This window comes from Cajanus cajan, chromosome 9 (genome assembly GCF_000230855.2).
Source record: "Cajanus cajan strain Asha chromosome 9, NIPB_CcT2T_4, whole genome shotgun sequence".
Classification (NCBI taxonomy): Eukaryota; Viridiplantae; Streptophyta; class Magnoliopsida; order Fabales; family Fabaceae; genus Cajanus; species Cajanus cajan.
In genome coordinates, this window is record NC_138525.1 from 2,494,880 (window position 1) to 2,521,871 (window position 26,992).

Below are 26,992 nucleotides of genomic sequence, written 5' to 3' on the forward strand. Positions count from 1 at the left end.
TATGAAATTTTCTCAAATCTTACGTGGCTTTCATCTATTTTCTTCGCAAAAATGCGAAGAAGCCCAATGCCCCTTCTCCCTCTTTTCTTCGCCTTTCTTTCCTCGTAAATCAGTAGAAACAAACGTGAAATTTCTTCGCCTTTCGTTTGTCGTGAACAGTAAATCAGCGGAAACAGACACTACCTTAGTGTCACTTGAGCCTCACTCTCTCTGTTTCTCTCTCGCACTCTCTCATTGCTTGTTCAAGTTATCTCCCTGGATCATTTCTCTCTTTGATTTGTCTCTGGATTAGTGTAATCTTTGATATATTCCATAATCTATGACTTTTTGTGTGTTTTACTTTAGTCTATGAATTTATTCTCTAATCTAGGATTTTTTGTGTCTTTTTTGTTCATCTATTGGGTAATTTGATTTATTATCTGGTTTATTTTCTTCTTAGAAAAATCTAGATTATTAATACATAACTACTAGAAATATATACTTTTAGAAGAAAAAATAAATAAAGACATTAAACCAAGCTAAAATATCATAAAATATTGGAGTCTACTTGGATACAAATTTATAAATATTTTTTAGCACTTCTACCAAAAAATACTCTATTTTCAATATAAAAAAAACTTTTAAAAACACTTTTAAATTTTATACAAACATAATATAAGTCAAACTTAATTTCAAGATGTATCGATTCTAATTTTTAAAAGCTAAACCCATCAAATTAACTTTATGCAATATACAATTAGTGAGAAGGACAAATCAAGTACATTTATAAATTATAGTTTGGTGGTAAAAGGTTTCTATCCTTAGTTTGGTTAGTTTGGTGTAGTATTTGATATCTACTTGATATTACATATAGAATTATACTTACTTGAGTTCTCTATTTTTATAATTCTACAATTTTAGTTTCTTGATTTTAAAATAAAAATATTCAATTTTTTATTTTTAAAAATACATAATTTTAATCTTATCATCAATTTGATATTTGTTAATCATTAAATGTTGACATTATTTAACTCAATATTTAACAATGTAACATATCTAGATAAAAATTAAAAAATGACATATTTTTGTCTGTAAATATCATGTTACTAAATATTACACTACTTAAATATGAATAAACGTTAAAATTTAACAATTAATAAATATTAATTTGACCAAAAGACTAAAATTTTGTATTTTAAAAATTAGAGAGATTAAATGCCTATATTTTAAAATAGAGGGACCAAAATTATAAATTGGTGAAATTAAAGGAACTAAGAATACAATTTGGCCCAGAACTTTTATATTGGAATTAATACCAACTATTGCATTTTGATACTTTCAAAAAAAAAAATCATCTTAAATTTTGTATGTATATTGTCATAATCATATCAAATATCATAAATAGTTAAACTGATAAAATTTACCACTAGCTTTAATGTGCTTGTGTGTTCATGTGGATTGGTTGAACCTCCAAAATATATGACCTAATAGTCAATTATGAAACTTAAGGTACTTTTAAATTGAAAAACTTGGAAGTTTTGAATTCATAACATGATTACTGTAAAAGTCCGTTTGCAAAATACATGACCTCTAAAGAGGGTTAAGCATCTGTAGCAGGCTTCTCTGTAGCTGACTTCTTTCCATCAATGAACAAGCCCGTCGTTCTGAACCACCGCATCAGATTTCGATGTTCCTTCACATATAGCCACGCTTGAAGAAATTTAAAGAGGCTCTCGTTCACTCCTCGCTCCTCAATGTAACTATGAAACGCATCTCTCATATTTTCATCTAGTTCTCTGTCAATTTACAGAATGTAGTCAGTCAAAACTATAAAAAAAAAAAAAAAAAAAAAAAAAAACCGTAGCATTCCCAGTTTCCCCACACGAAAACATTATAGTTTTGAAGAGAAATTTAGCAGGTATACGATAAAATACAAAACGGGCATTCTAGGACAACACAAGTGATCATATTTTTCAACAAAATAAGAACTTTTTTCTTCCCCCAAAATACAAAAACACAATTCAGCAGTTTCTTCTCCTTAATAGTTAGTCCAGCCTATCTTTTCCAACCAGCAAAGGGCGTCAAAATGAAGCGCATAACATTGACCAAAATTAAACACTCACAATGAGTTCCAAAACGAAATGAAGGAACTCGCATGGTTGAAATATTTTCAACACTTGTTATCACATTGGAAAACAAGAGCCAATACGCCACTACTCCTGTTACGTTTTACAGCAATCGAGGAAGATTGCTGAACGGATTCTACTTGACTACTTCAATTCCATTCTCCTAAGTTCTAATCCTAAACTCCAAATATCTACAAAAAACCATTCAAAGTTTCTTCCTAATAGCTACACTTCATAGCTAGAAAAACTCAATTTCCATATAATTTAGGTTTTCCACCTCACTCAACCCAAAAACTAGCTCATTGAGTGAAAGTTTTAGCCGATTCACTAGTTAATGTTGTACCTCCAACACACCTCTTCACGTGCCCGCCAATCCTCATGTCAATTATTCGACATGTTGTGGAGTTTACAAGACTAGCAAATGATCCGTCAATGAGTGACTTAATAAACCTAACAACAATCATTAGGATATGTTCAGCACCGTATAACAATGTAGACGAGTCTAACTCAATTCTAAAAGCCCACTCTTCCAACAGGACATGTTGCTGAATTTTTTTTTTCTTGTAAATTAAAAATCTCAGTTATATGTTATGTGGAGATCGGTGAGAACACTCACTATTTTTTTTGTCCATGAACATGGACCATGACTCCACACAGTGCCTCAAACCAATACCAAAAACTGGTCAAATATTATTTTAATGTTGACAGAAATCCAACCTAGAAGCACCAAGTCAATCCCGTATCACAGAGGAGGCCTTACAACCACTGCTTAGCCCATGACTATGAACACAGACCATATCACTAGTAAACATGGAATCTCCATGTCCAACCATCGATCATTCATTTATCTTTTTCCACCTAATACCTGTATATACTCCAAAGGTTGAATCTCCAAACCTTACAAACCCTAAACAAACAAAAATTGACATACATATACATGGTACAAGAAATTTGGAGAGAAGAGAGTACTCACGCAAAAACAGGACCGGTGTATTGGGAGGGGATGAGGAGGTATCCAGATTCTTGAACCTTGGGGCGCATGGAGACGGAGTGAATCCCCAAAGCATCCTCGTACAAACCGCAGAGGAAAATCAAGGATTCGTTCTGCGAAGGCTTGGAGACGTCGACGTGGATGAAGAGCTGGTCGATGGCGGAGTCGTCGTCGTCGGGGGCGGAGAGCCGCATGACGTAGATGCTCACCTCTTCGTCGCCGTAGCTCCGCCTCAGGACCGGACCGTGCGAGTCCAGCGCCCCCTTCACGATCGTGAACGGCGACGGAGGACTCACTTTCTGCCACGCACGTGTCAGTGTCACGTGAGTGAAAAACTAAACCCTAAAACCCTAACACACGTGCACACATAATGAGAGTGAGAGAAAGAGAGAGAGAGAGAGAGAGAGAGTACAGGGGGCATGTTCATTTTGGCGACTTCTAGATAGTGATCCTTGAGGGAGCGAAGAATCATCGAGTTCACGGCGGAGGAGATGCCGCCGCCTCCCGACGAAAATGGCCGCCGGAGAGCACCCACGGCGCCGACCAACGCTCTCTTCCACATTTCTCTGTCTACCTTTTCTTTGCTTCTATTCCTGCGCGCTCTGCGTGCGACTCTGCCACTTCATCGCAACTCAGAATACTCGAAAACACTATAAATTCCCCCCACCCCCCCAACCAACAAAATTGTACTGTTATTTCGTAATAATACTGATAAGATTAAGGTTTTTTTTTCCTTCTTTAAAAGTGTATTTTTTTTTAAATGAAAATAAGCATTTTTTTTTTGTGTTTGTCTAAACATATTTTTAAAAATATTTTTTTTATAAATAATTTCTATCTACTTTTAAAAGAAATACTCTTTTAAAAAACATCTGTAAATAAATAGACTCTAAATAGATTTTAAGTGTATTAAGTTTTTCTGTCAAATTTATAGTTAATTTTTATTTATCTAATTTGAAGAAGAAGAAAAAAAAAATCACTCAAACATCATTAATAAACTTATCACATAAAACTTAATTATTATTTAATTTGGGATGCAAAATTTATCTATTAATTTTCTTATTAATGAAATAAAATAATGTTATACGGTTAATTTAATCAGTTTCTATTGATTATGTTATTGGTGATTTTAAAAGAATAAACTATTTTTAAGACTTATATAAAAAATTAAATTTAAGAAATAGTTTATGCACTGCTTCATTTTTATTTATTTTTTTTACATGTTTGTATTGGATCTATGTTGTTTGGAGGAAAAAGCTTTATATAAAAACAAAACCATTTAAAAACATGTTATGTTTGTAAAAATTACAAGTCTTTTTATTATTATAAGTTAAAGTTTGATATTTACTATTAGAATAAGCTATCATATTTTTCAATTAAATTTTATTTTTCATTTTTCTCTATAATTAATTATTTTAATAATTAATAAAATAAATTCCTAATTTTATAAGCTTTTTATAAAAAAAAATATTCTTTTAAAAAATTAAAATATATTAAACTAACATTCATAATTATTCGATAAAAATGTTTTTATAATTCAATATTAGATTATTATATTTAAATAGTTAATTATGCATCTATGTATTTTTAATAAACCTCATTTTGACAACATTCATTGGATTAAAAAGAGTTCTCGTAAATACTTTTAAACATGAAAAAAATTATTTTGACAAAATATTTTCATCTAATCAGAAGCTATCATTATTAGCTTCTACAACTTTTACAAAATTGGCATAGTTTTTCGCTTTATAAATGTATCCAAGCACAATAAAATCACTTGCATAAACTCAAGTTTATCCAAAATCAATATTACAAACACAAATTCGCACACATACTTATAGCTAAAAAAGCCTATTTGCATCCGATTCACATCAAAATTTTAGTAGCAAGTAAATTTTTTGCCTTTTAGAAAATTTATATTGGAAATCGCACCCGCAAACTCCGTTTGTGATATTTTCTTTTACAAACAGGGTATAAATTGCCAGACATGGTCCTTTTCGTCATCAACCCTTCTCATAACAGTCAATTATAAGCAGTTGAGTTTACACAGAGGAATAGCCATGCATTACACCATTCCACCATGCAAAAGGCCTTCTCAGAAGCAGCACCATTGGGTGGCAGTACCATATCAATGACTTTCAGCCAAATATCATGCAGATCCTTTATCCCTTTTGAATCAAGAGCTTCTTCCAAAGCAATGCCAATGGATATTCGAAAATTAATTTTATATTTCCACAATAATGAAGCAACAGGCAATCATGTCTCTTCGATAACATGCGCAACTGAACAATTTTTCACTTTGTGACAACCTCAAACAGGGCACAAATTGAAAGCTCTGATATTTCCGGCTTGTTAAAGGACATATCTTGGATTCAAAATCTGTCTGACCAACAACTTCTTACTATATAGAAGTAATTAAGAGTACATTTTGGAGCAGCTGAAAAAGGCATGTGATGTGAGAATTCTATGAGCTTCGGCCATGAAGAGACTTGCTTACTTGTGAGGCTAAGACCATTGCCTTGGCTCTTGTGCTCATCAACATCAAATCTCGCACTGCACGACGCTGATGTTGCCGAGCATTTTTAGCTCGCTTTGGAGCTAATCGGTTGTCCCTTTCCTCAAATGCAAGTCTGAACTTTTCAGCCACTGATAATTCAGTGGAACTAGAAGAAGATGGAGGGATGGGCTTCAATGCAAATCCATGCTTTGTCCATGTTCTGGGATCAATATCCCCGACAACTTCATCATCCAATATGATATTTTTTAATGCTCCCCGAGGAACCTCAGTTCCCATAAACCCAAAGAGTGATGACTTAGGATTTACTACAACACGTGGGCACTCGCTGGAGAAGTCCTCTAAAGAATTTTTATCAATGTTTGGCTGCAAATAAAACATAAAATAAATCACTTCTTGGAGAAATCTCAGTCAGGTAAAAACATTAGTAACTTCTGTTTTCTATATGCCATGAGAATCAAAGAAAAAGCTTTAACCATCATGCCTAAATTTTTTTCCTACTCCTCACTCTTTCCCCCATGAGCTGGAGGAAGTGCATTGTATGCATGTCTCCGCCAAGCAATGCTACCATAAAAACAAAGACATCCAGCTAAACAAGAAATACATAAACTTTTGCACTTCAGAAGCTATAAATATTGGCATTCAGTTACAAATTACCATAATCCAGACAAAAGTTATTAAATTCATACCCATACAAGCCACCTGAGTGATTGTGCACCACTAGCAATTTCTTTCATATCAAGCTCCTCCCAAGAATCCTCCTCCACATAATCAAACCTTGGTTTAAATATACCCAAGCATCTCCGAGCAGTGTTATCACTCCTTGGACAGCCTCTGCAATATTAATTATGGTTCATTGCCTTTATGAGTTTTGTAATGATGTAATCCTAGTCAAAACACAGTCTTGTATCCAATGTGATTGTAATGGATAAATGAAAATCATTATGTAATAAAGTAGGAAACTGCCATCATGAAAAATAAAAACTAGAAGATTTTAAAACAACATAATTTTCCACCCTGTTAAATTCATTTAATTATTTTTAAATAAAAGCAAGAATAAAAATATAATAACTTTCTCAATACCAACAAATTCCCAAGTTTTAGATAACATTTCCTTCTTGAGAATAGACCAAATATCAAAGCCAATTTTTGGTATCATAAATACATTTTGATCATCTTTATAAGCAAATTCAATTTACATATCCTAACTTAAAACTATGACAGATACAATAGTAACAAGAACATGGTACCTAAAAGGCCCAATGATGCAAAATTTGAGTTTTTAGATTATGTCTTAAATGACAAATCCAATACAGTCTAATAACAACACGATGGACAAGCTGCATTAGCAAAGAGATAAAATTTAAGTAGACAACATAAGATATATACCCGCATCTCAATGTCTCCAATAAATAGCAGTGCTTCACAAGCTCAGATATACCATTGGCAGTAATTTTGGTGCACCGGCTGCAAATAGTCTCAATATATCAAGTGATTCTGAAAGACAGAAGAATAATATAAAAACACACTACAAGACTACAAACATGTTCCTAAGCATGCTAGACATGAATCATGTGATATGCTAACCTCATGGCAAGTTGTTGACATACCAGAATCAAGTTGAAGAAAGTTAATAATCATCACATCCAGCGGAAGTAAAATCATGAAATTCAATTAATTTTACTATAGAAGAAGACCTAAGCATAAAAATCAATCTGTATTAATCACCAACTTTCAATAAACTCATGATATAGTTTAAACAAATTCTTATCTCAAAATGTGCCTGCCATCCAGTCCATTGCATGAGACATGTCACATGTACTTGTAGAATCAAATAAGCTTAAGAGTTAAGACTACAAGCTAGAGCATATTGTATGAAATGTCTTTGAAATTTGAATATACAAATATTATGAAAATTATGGTTTTTTCAGCATATTTGTTCTCAGACATAAGATTTTTTGCAATACAATGAAGCCATAGTAATTGTTTTGTTATTTTTGAAAAAAAAATTGTTGTAATTCTATACCTTATATCCAGAGCTTTAATGGATCCACATACTTCAGCTGCTTTTATCAAGCCAAAATCAGAGACATCTGAGCCAGAGACATCAAGGATTTCCCAGGAAGTATCAGCTAATGCAATCAGGACTTCATCATTCAGCAACTTTCTTCTTCTAGCAATAGCTGCCACTGCTATCTGTCATTAAATGTAAATAACTTCTTTAATTCTATCATATGTATGTACATGATGAAGGATTCTTTTTGTTCTTTTTTCGGGGAGACAACATAATCAAATATTTTTAACAAGGGATCAACAAGAAGAGTTTGGAACAGTAAGCAGAATACAAGTTTCAACCACTTTAGAATATTCTTGTTCACAGGTGTCTCAACTCTCAACAAAGGATGTTTCTAAAGCAAAGAAATCAAGCAATCCCAGAGAAACATCTGTTTCCCAGACATTTGCATTGATCACACTATAACTTTAGAATTTCACTTTCAGACAAATATGAGCATTAGGATAAATGACGTATTAAAAGATTTGAAGAAACAAAATCAGTCCCTAGCAATCTACCTTTATATCAGCTGGCAAGTTGATAGCAATCTCACTCAAATCTGCAATAATATCCTCTAAATGTCTTCCAACAACTCCAACGCAAAGGCTGACTAAACTCGGAGGCTTTGTCTTCTTAGGAAGTAATCCTGCACAAAAAAAAAATCTCAAATAATCTGATAATGCTTTTTCTGTGGCATATGCTTATGAAAAAAAAAATGATACATGGTGCCACCAAGGTTTAAACCCTAACCACATTTAAACTACCCAAACCTCTCACAACTACACCTACCTAGTGTCTCCTTCAACGAAAAAAAAAATTAATCATCCTACTCAGGTGCAAAACTAAAACCAAAGCTTCTTTAATTTCATCATAAGCGGGTCATACAAACACAGAATCTAAGATCAAACCCTAATTAAACAATGTGCACTTGCTACAAAAACAGCTACATGATCAAAACAAAAAATCAATCACAATAAAAGACCCAAATGAGTGTTTTCAGTTTTTTTCTTCTTCTTTTTTTTTTTTTTTTTGAGAAAAGTGGGGTTAAAATTAAAATTACCATGAAATTGAGGATGGGCGATTGTAATGGAGGGCTTGGACTTGACGTTGGATGGTGGATTCAAATCGAGGTTCTGCAAAGAGGTCGCTAATGCCTTTGCACCTTTACCTTTGTCCATCCAAAATCAAAATCAAAATCAAAATGAAGAACTATGAAACAGAAGCGTGCGCTTACACAAGACCCTCAATTCAGACGAACCAAATTTGACGGTGTTATGTGTTATCATTATCAAACTTATTCTAATCACTTTCTCTCTCTTTTTTTCTCGTGTTATGAAATGAACGAAACCGACTTTCCTTTCGACCTTCTTTTAACAAAAACAATCGCTATTTTCTGTATTGATAATAGTGTGGTAGAAAATATATTTTTATTTTATATAATTAAGTTTATAATAAAATTGTATTCTCAATATATAAATTATATTTTAAATTTTTATAAAATTATAATTTAAAGTTATTTTTAGCCATTGACAGTTTTTTTTTTGGGGAAAAATCTATTCAAATGTAATTTAGAGATAGAGATGAAAATATTGTTAATAGTTATTGTTTTTTACTACAATAGGTTTTGTTTTTAGTATTTAGAAGTTTCTTATTTTAATCATTTTTTTTTTGTTAAAATCACTATTTTTTATATTCAAACTTGTATTTTAATGTGTATGTTAAATTTTTGTTAAAATTAAACAATAAGAATATAATTAAATTACTTATATTTTAGTATAAAAAATATATATCGTTTCAATTTTTATCTATATGAATGAGGTATTTATTTATTTTTGATAAATATAAAATTTTGTATATACAATTCTAATTAAATAAAATTTCAATTTAATGATAGATTTTAAAAAATATATAGTTTAATTGGAAGTTATTGAATGATGTATAATAAAACTATAAAAACTACACTAACATAACTTCATCTCTCTTTAAACATGTATGTATATATATATATATATATATATATATATATATATATATATATATATATATATATATCATATTTAAAATTTGTATAAATATAATTTTTTAAATATATAAATTATATTTTAGTTTTATGATGAATAATTTATATTGTAGTATGAAATTATTTTTATTTATTGATAATTTTTATTTATAAAAAAAAAAGGTACAAGAAAACATAGTTTTAAAAACCGGACCGGTTATCAAACCAGTTAAGGTACTGGGTCAGTGGATTAAAAGTTGAACTAATGGGTCACTAGTTGAACCGCATGACTCGATTTTTATTATTATTTTTTTAAAATATTCATGTTAAATATATTTTATACTTATAAATTTTAATAAATTCATATCTTATTTTAAATTTCAATTTTTCTATTTTATTTAAAATTATTTTTATTTTTATTTTGTAAAAAAATACATTAAAAAATTATATGTTAAACTGTATATTAATATAAATTAAAAATATAAATAATAGGTACATATATAATATGCTTGCAATTGATATCACAAACACAAAATAATATATGTAATATCTACATAGATATTATATTATTAAATATATAATTTAAAATTAATAATATACTATAAAAGTTATTTAAGTTGTATATATTACAAACAAATACATTAGAACAAGTAGTCATTGTTATATTTAATAAAACTCTTTGCTCTTCCATTAAGAGATTCAATTTTCATTATTATTTTTATGGTTTATGGTTTCTTAAAAAAAAAGGTGTGGTTGAACCGGTTTGACCCACCGGTTCACCGGTTAAACCAAAAAATTGACCGATTTTATCCGGTTTGAAACGGGTCAACTGCATAACTGATATAACTTAAGATTCGGACCGGCTGGACCACCGATTCTCGGTCCAACCGGCTGGTTCGATCCGATTTTTAAAACACTGCAAGAGAGTCTCCAAAGAGTACACCAAAATAATGATTATAATCAATCAAAGTAAAATCAATCACAATTACTTACAATTAAAAAAATAAGATGAATAGTCTAAAAATAAAGTTGTTACTTTCTCTCACTCGAGACTTCCTTTTAATGATTTAGGCCATACATTGTGGTTCGATCGGGTTTAACCACTTAAACTGCTCACATATGTTATAAGAGATATTCATAATTAACATGAGTGACCATGCATTAGTTGTATATTGCTATCGTGTTACTTATGATGTGAGATAAAGATGGTATGTTACTCTAAGTTGTGAATTGTATGAGTATGATGGTTGATGAGTTGTGTGTCATTTTCTATTAAGTTGATTATGTTATAATTGTTGAATTTTGTTCAGTTTCGTATTTATGTTGATTCTTTTTACAAGTTTACCCTTCTTTTAATTGTAATTGGAATTATAATAATCATACTTGGTATGACAAAATTTCTAACTCATAATATATTATATATAATATATATATATATATATATATATATATATATATATATATCTTTTCCATCATTGTAATTACCAAACCCTATATATATATATATATATATATATATATATATATATAGGGTTTGGTAATGTAACCCATATTATGTTATATTGAACTCAAAACTACTAACCCTAATTATAATTTGAAATTAAAATTTATTAAATTATATATTTAGTCAACATTAATTTTTAATCATATTATTGAAGCAAAGTATTTAATGATTTTTTCAATGTCTAATCCCTATCGGAGAAATTTGGTTAGCTACCTTTAATAAGATTTTTCTCTCAATTACGTTTTTTCCATTTACAAAACTTAAATATTAAACCTTACTTTGGAAAATTGAGTCCAGGTTTTAACCAAGAACTTGTTCATAATCAAACTTAAAATTAAATTGACATAAATAATAATAAAATTAATACAATTAGAATTAATAATTATAAACATATTTACAAATTTATTAGTTAACACATGTCAAATCACTAGTTTTCAAAGTTTGAAATACACATATTATTCACTTACAAAGAGATTTGAACATTCTACCTCAATTTATAATGTTTTGTAGATTTTTATTTATTTATTTATCATCAAAGAGTTTTTTTTTTTCATCCATCACAATAACTAATCTCTCTCATCAACACCAAAAAAAAAAATATCTCTCGATAGTTTGTTAGATATCAAATAAGTAAACTTCTTTTCCAATATTTAAATAATTATAAATCATAATTATTTTTTACCTAATTTAATCATTAATAGTATAATTAGTTAAATAAGTGATTAATCACACAAACAAATGCGTCATTACAATCAACCATTTTTAAGTATTTACATTCAAAATTTGAATTTATATATTTTTAAATAAATTTTAATAAAAATAATATAATTTGGCACATTTAATTATTTTTATTACAATGTGATTATTTCTATTATCGCAATTATAATCTTTAATACGAGAGAATTATATTCTATAAATTAATTTAATATTAATAATTTATAATTTGAATACATGTGCCGAATACAAGTGATCATGATATTTGCCATTCTTAATTTTCAAAATATGAATAATAATGAAAAGACTTAATGCCTTTACTTTATCGTTTTAATAAAATTTAAATCCTAATATAAGATAAATAGATTTAAACATTTGAAACTCGTGACACATGTTTTAAAATAGAAGAATTGTTTAGTTGTCTTTTGGAAAACACTTAAAAACGTTTGATAGATATTATCGGTGTAGTGCTATACAGCGCTGCCACTGGACAAAAGTGGAGGGCCTTCCTTCCTTTTCACTACAAAACAAATGACAAAATAGTGAAGCCCTCCCTTGTCATTTTTTTTTTAGGTTCGTTGAAGTATCCACCGCTGACAGTAGTGATTAATCTCCTCACTACGTTGGAGACACACCTTAAAAGGTGGGATAGCTGGTCCCAAGATTTAACGCGGCTGCATACACAAGGCAGGATTCGAACATCTGACCTCCCTTATCATTTAATACAGTAAAAATATTATGTTTCTTTTATTTTACTTATTTAAAACGTACAAATCTTTAATTTTTATGTAACATTTAAAAATATAGCGATAAGCATTTATAATTAATCAAACAATTTTTATGATTACTAAGAATCATGTCTCCTTGAATTTGATTCTCTAAATGTTCCTAAACATAATATCGGCGAGAATTATTATATTCATAAATGTTATAATAAATGATGTCTGTATATTTTTATAAAATTTAAAAATTATTTAACACTTCATTTATAATTGAATTTAATGAAATATAAGATAAATTTTAAGCCTAGTAATTTTTTCAAATTTTATGTATTTATTAAAAACTTTTAATTTAATGTTTGAATTATTAAAATATAATTACTGATATAAATACTGAGTTATTCAATGCAATAAATGAATACAATGTGTGTAAAAGTTATTAAAAGTGTTTAATAATATTAATTGACAAGTTAGTTAATTAATGTAAAATAAAACATTTATTTATTTAATGATGAGAATATGATGTATATAAAATGATTTTTAAATAAAAAAAAGCAAAAAAAATTTCAACTTAATTATTGAAGATGAAATATGAAAGAGAATAGAAAATTAAAAAATTATAAATTATAAATTGTTTTTATTAATTTATAAAAATAAATTAACTCATAAAATAAACTTTTTTTATTAAATAAACATTTATTTTGTCAAAACTTGCTTATAAGTCGTTAAAAAAGTGTATAAATTTTTTAAATGTTTTTTCAAACACATTTTTTTGATTTTATCTTGTAATCCATATTTACTTTGGAGTGTAAAATTAATTAAGTATAACTAAAATCCTCAAAGATCTACCAAGATTTTAGTCTCAATATGATTGAGTGTATGAGGAAATATTCAAACCCTTATCACACATTGTCTTAAAAATAATTAAAACAAAAACATTGATCGTATGTCTCTTCCTTTTTGCGTACATCAACGATATTTCCAATATGACTGTGTTTGAGTAAATACTCATTTTTTTTATAGAATTAATTACCTATACCTTATTAATGTAAAAACTAATCAGATATTTTAATAGTGTCACGTTAATTGCTTATTTAATGAAATAAAAATAAAATAAAATATTTTAAAAGATCTGATTGATTGATAGTGTAAAAAAACTTTACACTGATAGTGTATTAGTGATTAATTTTTTTTTTATAATTATATTATTTGTATAAAACATTATTGAAGAATAATTTTTGTTTGAAAATCTCGTAGGTCATTTTTAATGAGATAATCTCTTTCAACCACATTTTTTCATATACAATACTCAAATTTAAAACCTTATTAAAGGGGATCAATTCCAACATCACTGAGACCAACAACTTGTTGATGAGTAAATATTTATGAATTTGATTTTAAAATTATTCAATCTATAAATTTGATTTTCACTAAGAATAAGATAAAAGAAAAATAAAATTGATATTTCACACATGTATGCAAAAAAAGAAAGTAATTTTATTATAAAAATATTATTTGAATAATATTAGTTAAAATTAATTATAATTGATTAATTACTTAAATGGTATAAATTTGCTACTGTTTTATAGAAAAAAAAGTCAAATATGTTAAAAAAAATTCAATAGTTATTAAAAGAGAATAATAAATGTATTCATGGCAAAAATAATAATAATATTATTATTTATCTAAACTATTATTCTAATTAGAATATAATAATGGTATAATTTTTTTTCTTCATATTTTTATATAATTATAAATAAACAGAAGGAATAAAATTATTTATTTCTATAAAAAATATCTAAAAAAGCATACTTAAAATCAATTTGTAATTAATCGTTTTTAAATAAAAGTTAGTCGCGACTCATTCAAATTAAACTTGTAAGATCCTATGAAAGTCTTCCAATGTGAGTTTTATTGCAAAAATTAGTCGCATAAGAATAATTAGAGTATGCAAATAAAATTAGTTTCTAACCAAATATAGTGTAGATAGAAAAAAAAAAAAAAAGTGGATTTGATTTTTAGGGTCAGCAAAACTGAAACATCATATATCAACTATCGTAATAAAAACAAGTTTGTCTTTTGTCAACTGAGCTATATGCTAATCTACATGTAAAAATGTGTGCGTGGCCTATTTTGTTTAGAATAAAGTTATATCTTCCGAAAAAATTGTGCGAATCATCTTCCAAAACTTAAAATATTAATATTTTTTTAATAAATTTGTTATAAAATAATTATTTAATTTAATAATTTATAATTTAAATTATTATTTTATATATTCGGACAGATTTTCGGAGAAACTTTCGGAGGATCTATCATTTTTCTTTTGTTTAATTATAATTTTATGTTGCGATAAAATATTCAATAAATCAAGTTCTTGAAATTAATTCTCATTTTAGTCCTGGTAGAATTTTATTAAATAAAAAGCGAAAGTTATGGAATTTATATTTTCTCAATAAAATTTGGTTAATAGAAAAAAAATGGTTTAAAAGAGTATTATGAATCTAAATTGATTTAATGAGTTTAATCCAGATCTTTATATTTGACTCTAGATGAGTTGTCTGACTTATTATAATTAATGTTTAATATTATATAAGTTGAATAATATTTTTATTTGGGACGTATTTTTGATTTATAAGTAAACTTAATATATGGCATGAATAATATGTTGTAAAAAAGTAAAAAAGATGTATAGAATGGGTGTAGTGGCGTAGAACTTAAAGTCTCTGGGACATATTATAAAAAATGTAATATAACACTAATAACCTTAAAATAAATTATATATATAATTAAAAACATTATATAAATATAACTAAATTATACAGAAGATGATACCATGTATAATAAAATATAATAACACATTAATTCTTAATTTTTTATACGATTTTTTAGGAAATAATTACTATGTTAACAATATTTTTAAAACATTAAAAAATATAAATAAACTCATATACAAAAATTTGAATATAATACTAACAAAAATAAAACTACATTATTTTAACAATTAAATTTATTTACCATTTTTTAGCAAATATAACTTTATGAAGTAAATTATTTTAACATTCAAATTTAAATTCAATTTTATATCCAATTTTTTTATGATTAATTTTAATTAATTTAATTTAACTGCCACACATTATATAAATTATTTTTACAAAAAGACTTACGATTTGTAAACAAATATAATTTTAGAACACTAACAACCCTAAAATAAAATATAATTATAACTAAAATGCAAAGAATAAAATTATAAAATTTAAAAACTAAATTAAATTACTTATTAAATTAATTAAATAAAATGATATAGTCCATAGAAACTTTAAAATAATTGCAGAAAATAAAATATAAAAAGCACGTCAATAAAAATTACCTGAAAATATTACAATAACACAACAATAACCTGAAATAATATAAATATAAAAACGTTATAAATAAAATAAACTAAATAATAACAATTATAAAAAAATTAAATTCAACTGACATAAATTATAAAATTAATTTTCTTAAATTTATTTACGATTTTTTTAGGAAATATAACTTTATCAACTAAATTATTTTAACAATTAAATTTATATCCAATTCTATATCCTATTTTTTAATGATTAATTTTAAATAATTAAACTTAACTGGGACAGATTACATTTAAATATTACCATTTTAAAGCAAATATAATTTTATAATTCAAAAATAATAGCAGTTATCATTTAAATATTAAAATAAACAAAATTTTTTAAAATTTAAAATTTTTAAATAAACTGATATAAAACATTCGAATATAACACTAACAATCCTAAAATAAAATATAAATATAACTAAATTGCACAAAAAAAAATTTAAAAACTTAGAAATTAAATTAAATTAAATTACTTATTAAATTCATTAAATAAAATGATATATCCCATAGCGACTTTAAAATAATTGCAAAAAATAAAAAATTAAAATTACATAAAAAAAGATTACCTGCAGATAATAGAATAACACAGCAATAACCTGTAATATTATAAATATATAAACGTTATAAACTAAATAAACTAAATAATAACAATTATACAAAAATTAAAAACTGAAAAACTAAAAACTGGAAACGAAGAAAAATTACCTGAAGATGATTTGTGGGAGGGGGGACCATTCGTTGGGTAAATGGGTATATATAGGGTATTTTTTTTTTTTTACAGTTAGAATGACACGCGACGCTATCCTATTGGCTGCATCTGCGGTAACATTTATTTCACCTGAAAAATAATATATCCCATAACAACATTGGTTTTTTTAATTTACAGTTACAATAACACGTGGCGCCATCCTATTCGCTGTTGCATCTACGACATTGGTTTTTTTCCCAGGAAATAATATACCTCACAGCGACATTCATTTTTTTCTATTTTTAATTTATTTAATTTAATCCTTTTGTTTTTTAACAATTTTTTCTTCGTAATTATTTTTTTTAAAAATCTTTTATTTTTATTCTGCGTTATTTAAATATTTTTTGAACTTAAATATATTAATATATTTTATTGTACAAAATTTGCTTTTTTTTTTTTTAGAATACTAAAGTCGTTATGGACTGTAACGATTTTTAGGTGCTATAAGTCATAGCGACATAACTTTTTTCTTTATTTTTTTTCTAATTTATTTACTTCACTTTTATTTTACAAATTTTTCTTGCAAATTTTTTTTTTCAATTTTATGATTTTTGTTCTGCGTTATTCTAATATTTTTTTAAAACTTTAGATTTTTTTTTGTTTATATTTTATATTTTTTAAAATTTGTTTTTTTTAGGATAATAGTGTCGCTATGGCCTGTTGCGACCTTAAGCGCTATAGGCCATAGCGACATAAATTTTTTTTTAATTTTATTTATTCCATATTATTTTACAATTTTTTCTTGCAAATAATTTTTATTTGATTCTGCGTTATTTTTAACATTTTTTTACCTTCACTTAGTTTATTTATTAATTTATATTTTATATTTAATTTTTTTTAAATATTAGAGTCGCTATGGCTTGTAGCGACGTTGTGGCACTACAGGCCATAGCGACTTGGTTTTTCTTTATTTTTTAAATGATATTTTCTATTTATATAAATAATTTCTGTTAATAAAATTATATATTGTTTTTAAAATTATATTTTTACTATACACTAAGTTTATAATTAATTACATTTGTTCAAAAATGTTATATACAAAAAATTTGTAAATTTTATTTTAAAAAAAAATTATTTACTTGGTGGAACTGTAGCTTATAGCGACTTTATTGGAGCCGTATTGTGTCGCTATAAGCTATAGCGACTTCGTTGGGGACGCTACCAGCTATAGCGACTTTTACAATATAGCATTCATAGCTTCTGCAAATTTTAAAAAAGGACACGTGGCACTAGTGTCGCTAGGGGTGGGTAGATGGACCCGGGTCCGCGGACCGCTCCGTAAGCCCGCGAATTTTGCGGATAACGGGCTCGTTTTTTTCAAATCCGTATGATTATGTCTAATTTTTGAGTCCGGCCCGTTAAGTTCGCGGATTTGGCAAATTTAATTCGCGGGCTCGCGGGCTAGTCCGCGGACTTCACATTTAATATTTTTAAATATTATGATTTTAATATTAAGTTGTGTATTTAATTTTTTAAAATTATTATGACATTAAAATTATGTTTAGTTGGTATATATTTATCATTTGAATTATTTTTATGACATTTTGATGCTTTTATTATTGAAAGTTTAATACTATTATTTAAGTATTTGTAATTATTTTTATTTTAATATTTTAATATTTAGTATTTTAAACCATTTTAACTATTAATAAATTTTAGTATGATAAAATTTAGCTTATAAATAAAAAATATTTTTTTTCTTCTAATTTTATGTATTTGTATTTTTAAAAAATTTATTTTTTTGAACCATTATTTAGGCTCGCGGACCAGTCCGTTATGCGCGGATTTTGACAGGTCTGATACAGACTTAAAAAATAAGTCCATTTATTTTATGCACCAGACTTATCCGTCCTGTTTAAAACGCGGGTTTTACGGATCGAGCCTTAAACGGGCCGGATCGATCCGTATACCCACCCTTAAGTGTCGCTATGAGTCATAACGACAATGTTGTAAATAATCCAAAATTATAAATAACTTAAAAACAACCCTATTTAGATATATAATTTCGAGAAGTGCCCCCATTTAGGTCAATCAGCCGGCGGGGCCCTTCCTTTAGGAATGGAAGTGATAAATAGCCTTCTCAACTCTGAAGTTGCATGCCATTTGACACCATGTCTGGAGCCTCTCTCCCAAACGCCAGCTTCAGCCTTCCATTTTCAACCATGTCAGCCCAAGCCCGGCCCCCCTTCCCCGCCCAACTCACAAACCCCGCTCCCCATCATCCCCACTGGGCTTCCTTGCAGGCCGACATTGAAGCCCACCTCAAACAAACCATGCCACTCAAACAACCTCACGAGGTTTTCAACCCCATGCACCACCTCGTTTTCTCCGCCCCCCGCACCACCGTCCCCGCTCTGTGCCTCGCCGCGTGCGAGCTCGTCGGCGGCCACCGCCAGGAAGCCATGCCCGCGGCCTCGGCCTTGTTACTCAACCTGGCTAATGCGCATGCCCACGAGCACCTCCTCCTCAGTGACAGGGCCAGGCCCGGTGATGGTTATGGCGCCAACATAGAACTTCTAACCGGAGACGGGATTGTCCCGTTTGGGTTTGAGTTGTTGGCGAGATCCGACGACCCGGCCCATGAGAAGTCGGAGCGGATCCTGCGCGTGATAATTGAGATATCACGTGCGGTGGGGTCGGAGGGGTTGCAAAAAGCGCTGTACATGGAAAATACGTTGGAGGATGAATCGGACGGCGAGGATCCGCGCCACGTGGAAAGCATGAGGGTTGTTGTGGAGAAAAAGGAAGGTGGGATGCACGCGTGCGGGGCTGCGTGTGGGGCGGTGTTGGGAGGTGGGAGTGAGGAGGAAATCGAGAGGTTGAGAAAGTTTGGATATTATGTGGGGATGACACAGGGTATGCTACAGAGGGGACTCCTCCAAGGACTTGAAGACCTCAGAAATCTCGCTTTCAACCAATTGCAATTTTTCAAGGACAGAGGTCTTGATATTCATATCATTTCTACTTTTATTAATTTCTAGTTTTCTAAGGAATCTCTCATCACTTCTACTGGAACTGTTGCAAAAGCATTTCTTCAATAATACGCTCATCTCATTATTCCAATAATTTAATCTTCACTGGTTAGATATGTCAATTGTCTTCATAAAACTGGTTAGGCATTCTTCAATAATGAAGATTTCCGGCGTCCTGTCCCTTTAGCCTTTAGGTGCATAAATGCGTGATTGGTCTATTTTTTATTTTAATATTTCTCTAATTTTTTAACAAATTACGTTCTCCATTTTTATTCTCGTATAAGTGGCAAAAGATTAGATAAATAAAAACTGAAAACTACAAATCTTTTTTTAATAAATTTCATCTAACAGTAAAAAGATTTATTTATAAAAATATTATTTTCCAAATACTCTTTTTTATATAAAAAATACAAACTAATAATTTTAATTATTTCAAAGAGGGTCTTAAGAAAATATCTTATTAACTCTACCAGAGAAAAAAATGTTATTAGCATTTTTCAAAAAAAAATTATGCTAAAGTAATTGAAAGTTTAATTTGATTGTTTCTTTATTAAACTCAAGGAATCTCTTGACCAGTCTTATAAAATAATAAAATTTATTTAAAGAATTAAAAAAATGTTTTTCATATAACAATCGGAATCGAACTCTCAACCACATGATTAAAAAAAAGGTTATCAATCAATCATACTAAATAAAGATTCCTCAATTTTCTTTTGTCTCTATTTTTTCTTTTACTAAAATTTTAAGAATATACATATATATATATATATATATATTATTGACAGTTGAAATTTGTGACGTGTAGAAAATATAATAATTATTTTGTTGTCCTAGGTAACACTTAAAATGTTTGATAGCGATAATCACTGTAGTGGTGGACAAAAGAAGAGGGCCTTCGTTTTCGAATACATTGGGTGCAGTCAGAGCCGCCAGGCCCACAGGCCACCTCTCACAGTCACTTATAAATTATAAATAGCCCACCATTCTTGAAATTCCCAATTTCAATAATTTTTCACGCATATTAAGGCTCAAAATACCCGGTCCCCATCCTACTGGGCCTCCTTGCATGCCGACATCAAGGCCCACCTCAAACAAACTATGCAGCCTCTCGAGGTTTTCGAGCCCACGCACCTCCGTGCCAGCTCTATGCCTCGCCCCATGCGACCTCGTCGGCCGCCACCACCCCCAAGCCATGGCCGTGGCTTCCGCCTTGTTACCCACCTCGTTAATACACATGCCCATGAGCACTTTGTTGGAATGCAAACAAAGTCTCACATTATTCAAAAAAGAGGATGAACATGAGTTTATATATACATAATTGTGTTTATTGGTTGAGAGACTTTTTAGCTGATATCCAAAAGCAAAACTATAAGAACTTGGACTCAAAATGAAAAATACCTCACTAACTAACGTGAAGAAATGTGTATATGTGTGGTAATCCCGTGCTCAACACACCTTCCCCTCGTTCACAGCCCAACCTAGGCTCCCACTCATGCATATAAAAATAAAAAATATTAATCCTTATAAAAAATACATATTATGATCTTATATTTTGAAATTAAAATTATATTAATAATAAAAAAAATATTTTAAAAAAGCCATCAATCATGATACTATCAATTAATATCAAAATTATTGTATAAAAATATTAATAAATAATATAAATTGACACTATGATAATTCACAATTAATATATACAAATTTAATTAATATATAAGTATATAATTATATAAATTAATATTTAAGAACTTAAAAAAATAAAAAATACATTCAATAGGTCAACTTGTAAGTCAATATAATTCATCAACGTATGAGGCAGATTGTAACTTATAAATAGATTGTGTAAAATTTCTTTTATAACTAAAATAGATTAAATTTTCTTGATTCAACCCAATTCAAATAATCTGTGATGTAACATATTAACGGTCACTTTGATGGCTATAAGAATTACGGCAATCATACAAATTTTTAAGGACAAAAATGTTCATGAAATTTATAATTTTATTAATTTTTAGTTTTATGAGATTTGGAATCTCAGTGGATTATTCACGGGGCTATCTGGCTATCCATCTTCATATGTATAGTATTTGTTATAAAAGAGAGAAAAGTAGAGAGAACAAACAAAATAATAAGAGATAGAGAAAATAATCTGATTGATGTATTATTTTGGCAGTGGACTAACCTATTTATAAGTACATGTGGTAAAGGAACAATTATACAATAAATGAAATAATACATAACAGAAATATAAATGGTAATGATTGATAATGAATATTGACATCCACTAATTAAGTCACTAATTATTATTCATAACACTCTCCTTGGATGTCCAATATTTAGAATGTGTCTCGTTAAAACCTTACTAGGAAAAATCCAGTGGGATAAAAACCTAGTAAAGGAAAAATAGTACATCATTTATAAATATTTATTTCTCCCCCTCATGCATACAATCTTTAAGACAACAGAGATTTGCTAGGTTGTCACTTGAGCGGACTTTGTAAAGAGACTTGTTAGGTTGTCACTTGAGCGGACTTGTTGAACATTTATATCACCATTCCTTTGAAGATCACGAGTAAAAAAGAATTTCGGTAGAATATGCTTTGTTATATCTCCATTTATGTATCCATCTTTCAATTGTGCAATACATGCAACATTATCTTCATATATAACTATCGATGTCATTTTTCCAGAAGATAAACCACAAGTTTCCCGTATGTGTTGAATCACAGATTTTAGCCAAACACATTCACGACTTGCCTCATGTAATGCTAAAATTTCAGCATGATTAGATGAAGTGACTGATATGGTTTGTTTTACATATCGCCATGAAATGTCTGTACCACCACTTGTGAACAAATATCCTGTTTGTGATTTACTATTATGAGGATCTGACAAATAATCTGCGTCTGCATAACCATTTAGTTCTAATTTGGGAACATTTTAATATAATAACCTCATATCCATTGTACCTCTAAGATAACGAAGGATTTGTTTAAATCCATTCCAATGTCTTCGTGTAGGTGAAGAACTATATCTTGCTAACAAATTAACAACAAATGTTATATCAGGTCGTGTATAATTAGCAAGGTACATTAGTGCTCCTATAACACTAAGATATGGTACTTCGGGACCAAATATTTCTTCACCCTTTTCTTGGGGTCTAAATGGATCTTACAACCATGGGAGTGCACAATGGATGTGATTTGTCCATATAAAATCTTTTAACCACCTTTGTTATATAACCTTCTTGATGCACAAGAATTCCATATTCAACTTGCAGTCCAAGACAAAACTTTATCCTTCTTAGATCCTTCATTTCAAATTTTTTCTTCAAGCAATCTATTGCCTTTGAAAGCTCTTCAGGAGTTCCAATGATGTTTATGTCATCTACATAAACTATAATTATGGCAAATCAATTTCCAGATCTTTTTATATCCTTCTTGTAACAAGTATTCACTTAGTCGATTATACCACATACGACCTTATTGCTTTAGCCTATATAGGGACTTATTCAATTTGATCGAATAATCTTCTCTAGAAATTGCATCGTTAGGCAAACTAAATCCTTCTGGGAGTTTCATATAAATGTCAACATCAAGAGAGCCATATAAATATGTTGTAACTACATCCATTAGATGTAAATTAAGTTTTTCATGTACAACCAAACTAATTAAATATCGAAAAGTGTTTGCATCCACCATTTCACCATTGTCATTTCGTTTTTGCGCAAAACTCATTTGTATCCAATTGGTTTTACACCTTTTGGTGTACGTAGTACTGGTCCAAAAACTTTTCGCTTAGCAAGCGAGTCTAATTCTGTCTCAATTGCATCTTTCTATTTTGGCCAATCATTTTTTTGACGACAATCATTAATGGACTTTAGTACTTGATCCTCAATATCATTTATTACATTTAGCGCTATATTATATGCAAACACGTCATCAATATTAACAGTGTTTCAATTTCATCGTATTCCATTCATGACATAATTTATTGAGATCTCTTCATTTTCAATAATTTCAGGTACCTGAGTTTCTTCTAGAACTGAAATATTAGTTATGTCAAAGGAATCTTTTTGAGGATTCTTCTAGAACATGACATCAATATTGGTCATTTTGCTCTTTAGCTCCCTTTTTTATTATTCGAGGATTCATATCCTTGAAACCAATTGGTCTACCACGCTTCAGGCGTATTTGTGACTCGTTTGTAGTATTAAATTATCCAACAGGGACTTCGACTCTTATTAGAGCATTAGCTGCTGGTACATATGACTTAGTCACCCTTTTTGGATCTATGAATACATTTGGTAATTGGTTGGCTAGATTTTGCAAATGAATTATCTTTTGAACTTCTAGTTCACATTGTTTTGTACGAGGATCAAAATGAGATAGTGATAATTCATTCCAACTAATATTTTTTTCTAGCTATTTGTGTTCTCCCCCTAATGTTGGGAAGATCAATTCATTAAAATGGCAATCGGCAAACCTAGCCGTAAATAAATCTCCTGTTAATGGTTCAAGATATTTTATTATAGGTGGAGATTTATACCCAACATATATTCCCAACCTTCTTTGAGGACCCATTTTGGTTCTTTGAGGGGGGCAATTGGAACATATACAACACACCTAAAGATTCTCAAATGAGGAATATTAGGTTGCTCACCAAAAACCAATTGTAAAGGAGAGAATTTGAGTTTTGATCTCATGAGTAATAGTCTTGCAATTAGTTTTAAACGTTTGATAAATGATTCTGTAAGTCCATTTTGTGTATGAACATGTGCTACTGGATGTTCAATATCAATTCCAATGGATATACAATACTCATTAAAAGCATGAGATGTGAATTCACCAGCATTATCCAAACAAATTTTCTTAATTTGATAATCAGGAAGATGAGCTCTTAATCTAATTAGTTGAACTAATAATCTCGCAAACGCCTGGTTACGAGTTGATAATAGACAAACATGTGACCATCTTGTTAATGCATCAATTAAAACCATAAAATATCTAAATGGTTCACATGGGGGTGTATTGATCCACAAATATCACCTTGTATTCGTTCTAAAAATAAGATAGATTCATTCCCAATTTTTGCTGGTGATAGTCTAGTTATTAACTTTCCTTGGGAACAAGCAATACATGATAAAATATTTGATTGAAGAATCTTTCAGCTCTTCAATAAATGTCCGCATGAGTTTTCAATTATTTTTCGCATCATGATAGTCCCATGGTGACCCAATCGATCATGTCAAACTCAAATTTATTTTGATTTGTAAACTTCTGGTTTACAATAGTATGTGTTTCAACTGTATTAATATACGTGCAATACAGTCCATAGGAAAAAGTAAATAATTTTTCCAATACTTCCTTTTTATTCAAGTGGAGTTTCGTGATGTAAAAATATTCTACATTTCCTTCATTGTTTGTTTCAATAAGAAACTCATTTAAACGAATATCCTTGAAACTCAATAAGTTTCTGTAAGACTTAGAAAAATATAATGCATTTTTAATATGCAACTTCGTGTCTTTCAATAATAATATATTAGCTCTTCTGGAGCCTTCAATTATATTTATATTATCATATAACATTAATTTCTCGTATTATTGAATATGAGAAGACAAAAATTAATACATTAGAACATGCACTTCAGGGAATGAAATAATGCTAGTTAAAATGGTCTCTTGCATAAAAAATCTCAATATTTTTTTTTAGTCTTCAAGAGACAATAAACCAACTAAGGATATTTCTTAATCCTTTTTTTATAAAAAAAATATCGCTTCTTCTAGAGAAAAATAGATGTATGAAAAATATAATACATTTTTCAAATTGAGAAATCATTATAAAAATGACATTCTTGTTATGTAACTTTAGACATCAATTTAATATCAAAATCTACACTAATTTTTTTTTATATATATCATCTCATGTATATTATCTACAAATAAATGCTTCACACAAATTTTTTTTTTTTTAAAACATATCTTACTAACACTTTATTTTATCATTTTAGTAAATGAAGGATATAACACAATCATATATTCATTTGAAAAAAAAATCATAACTTGTTTATGTCTTTCGTTATAAAAAAAATATGAATCTTTCTCATTATACTTATAAAAAAAATCATTTAATAAAAATATATTTATGTCATTACTAGGTTGAATTTAAGGAGATAAAAAATAATGCTAAAAATTAGGGAAATTATTCTCCTTATAAATGTTGTATCAAAAAATTAAGGAAATAAACATTGATTATAATTTCATTAAATTCTATATTTTTGTACAAATCACAATCAAATTATAATTCAATGATATCTCCATCAATTAAAATAATACACACATAACATTATGAAAATAAATAATATCAATTATATCAATAGGATTTGAAACTAAACCCTTTAAGATTTAATAACGTAACACATGAGTTCAATTACATGACAAGTTGCTTATTGCAATCAATTTAATCAGGAACAATATCAAATAAACATATGGGAAACTCATAATTTTTTCAAGAAATCACACAAAACCTAAATAGGCTTGAGGACACGCTTTACTAGTCATAATTTTTTATAAGTGCCTCAAATATCATTCAACATTATAATTATGACATTTACAAAATTATTCCACTTCCGGTGATGACCTCATTTATATAAAGGATCAAATATAATGTAATATATTTATATCAAAATTTTCACTTCTGGTGAAATTTATTTTATTTTTCACTTTTCATATTATTTTCTCACTTCTAGTGAGAAAATTTATTCCTTCAATTTCATTTTTTTTTCATCATTTTCCCACTTCTGGTAAGAAAAAAAAATAAAGTAAAAGAGGCTGAACATTCTTCTTTGATATTGTCTTCTAGACAGATTTCAAAAATGTATAAAGAGTTTCTTTATTTAATAGTGTCTTCAGGACTACTATAATGTCTTCAAGAGTACTTTGATTCATAACAATGTAAACAATACAAATATTTGATAAAATTCTTATTATGAAAAATGAATAGCTAACTTTGAAATATTTGTCTTGAAAAATATGACTTTCTTCAAGAAAATTCTTCACAGCTTTCTCTTGTAGTTGTAACACCAATATGTAAAAGACTATCGTGCTGATAACGTGTTATAAAAGAGAGAAAAGTAGAGAGAACAAACAAGATAATAAGAGATAAAGAAAAGAATCGGATTGATGTATTATCTTTGGGAGTGGACTAACCTATTTATAAGTACATGTGGTAAAGGAACAATTACACAAAAAATGAAATAATACATAACAGAAATATAAATGGTAA

At 28.6% G+C, this 26,992-nt stretch overlaps 3 protein-coding genes across 3 annotated transcripts; 1 reads left to right on the top strand and 2 right to left on the bottom strand.

Moving 5' to 3' along the window:
- Positions 1-1,474: 1,474 nt before the first annotated feature.
- Positions 1,475-3,777, bottom strand: LOC109793355 (Mitochondrial glycoprotein family protein). The gene is made up of 3 exons (XM_020352821.3): positions 3,509-3,777; positions 3,079-3,395; positions 1,475-1,775 (listed from the first exon to the last, which is right to left on the bottom strand). The coding sequence occupies exons 1-3, from the start codon at positions 3,656-3,658 to the stop codon at positions 1,580-1,582; spliced, it is 663 nt and encodes a 220-aa protein (XP_020208410.1). The 5' UTR covers positions 3,659-3,777; the 3' UTR covers positions 1,475-1,579.
- A 1,069-nt stretch (positions 3,778-4,846) lies between these two features.
- LOC109795210 (RNI-like superfamily protein) lies at positions 4,847-9,013 on the bottom strand. The gene is made up of 6 exons (XM_020354650.3): positions 8,722-9,013; positions 8,180-8,307; positions 7,635-7,804; positions 6,998-7,075; positions 6,298-6,442; positions 4,847-5,974 (listed from the first exon to the last, which is right to left on the bottom strand). The coding sequence occupies exons 1-6, from the start codon at positions 8,837-8,839 to the stop codon at positions 5,558-5,560; spliced, it is 1,056 nt and encodes a 351-aa protein (XP_020210239.1). The 5' UTR covers positions 8,840-9,013; the 3' UTR covers positions 4,847-5,557.
- Positions 9,014-18,813: 9,800 nt separating this feature from the next.
- Positions 18,814-19,802, top strand: LOC109794738 (heterodimeric geranylgeranyl pyrophosphate synthase small subunit 2, chloroplastic). The gene has a single exon (XM_020354181.3). It carries the CDS (start codon positions 18,833-18,835, stop codon positions 19,715-19,717), a length of 885 nt encoding a protein of 294 aa, XP_020209770.1. The 5' UTR covers positions 18,814-18,832; the 3' UTR covers positions 19,718-19,802.
- Positions 19,803-26,992: the final 7,190 nt, after the last annotated feature.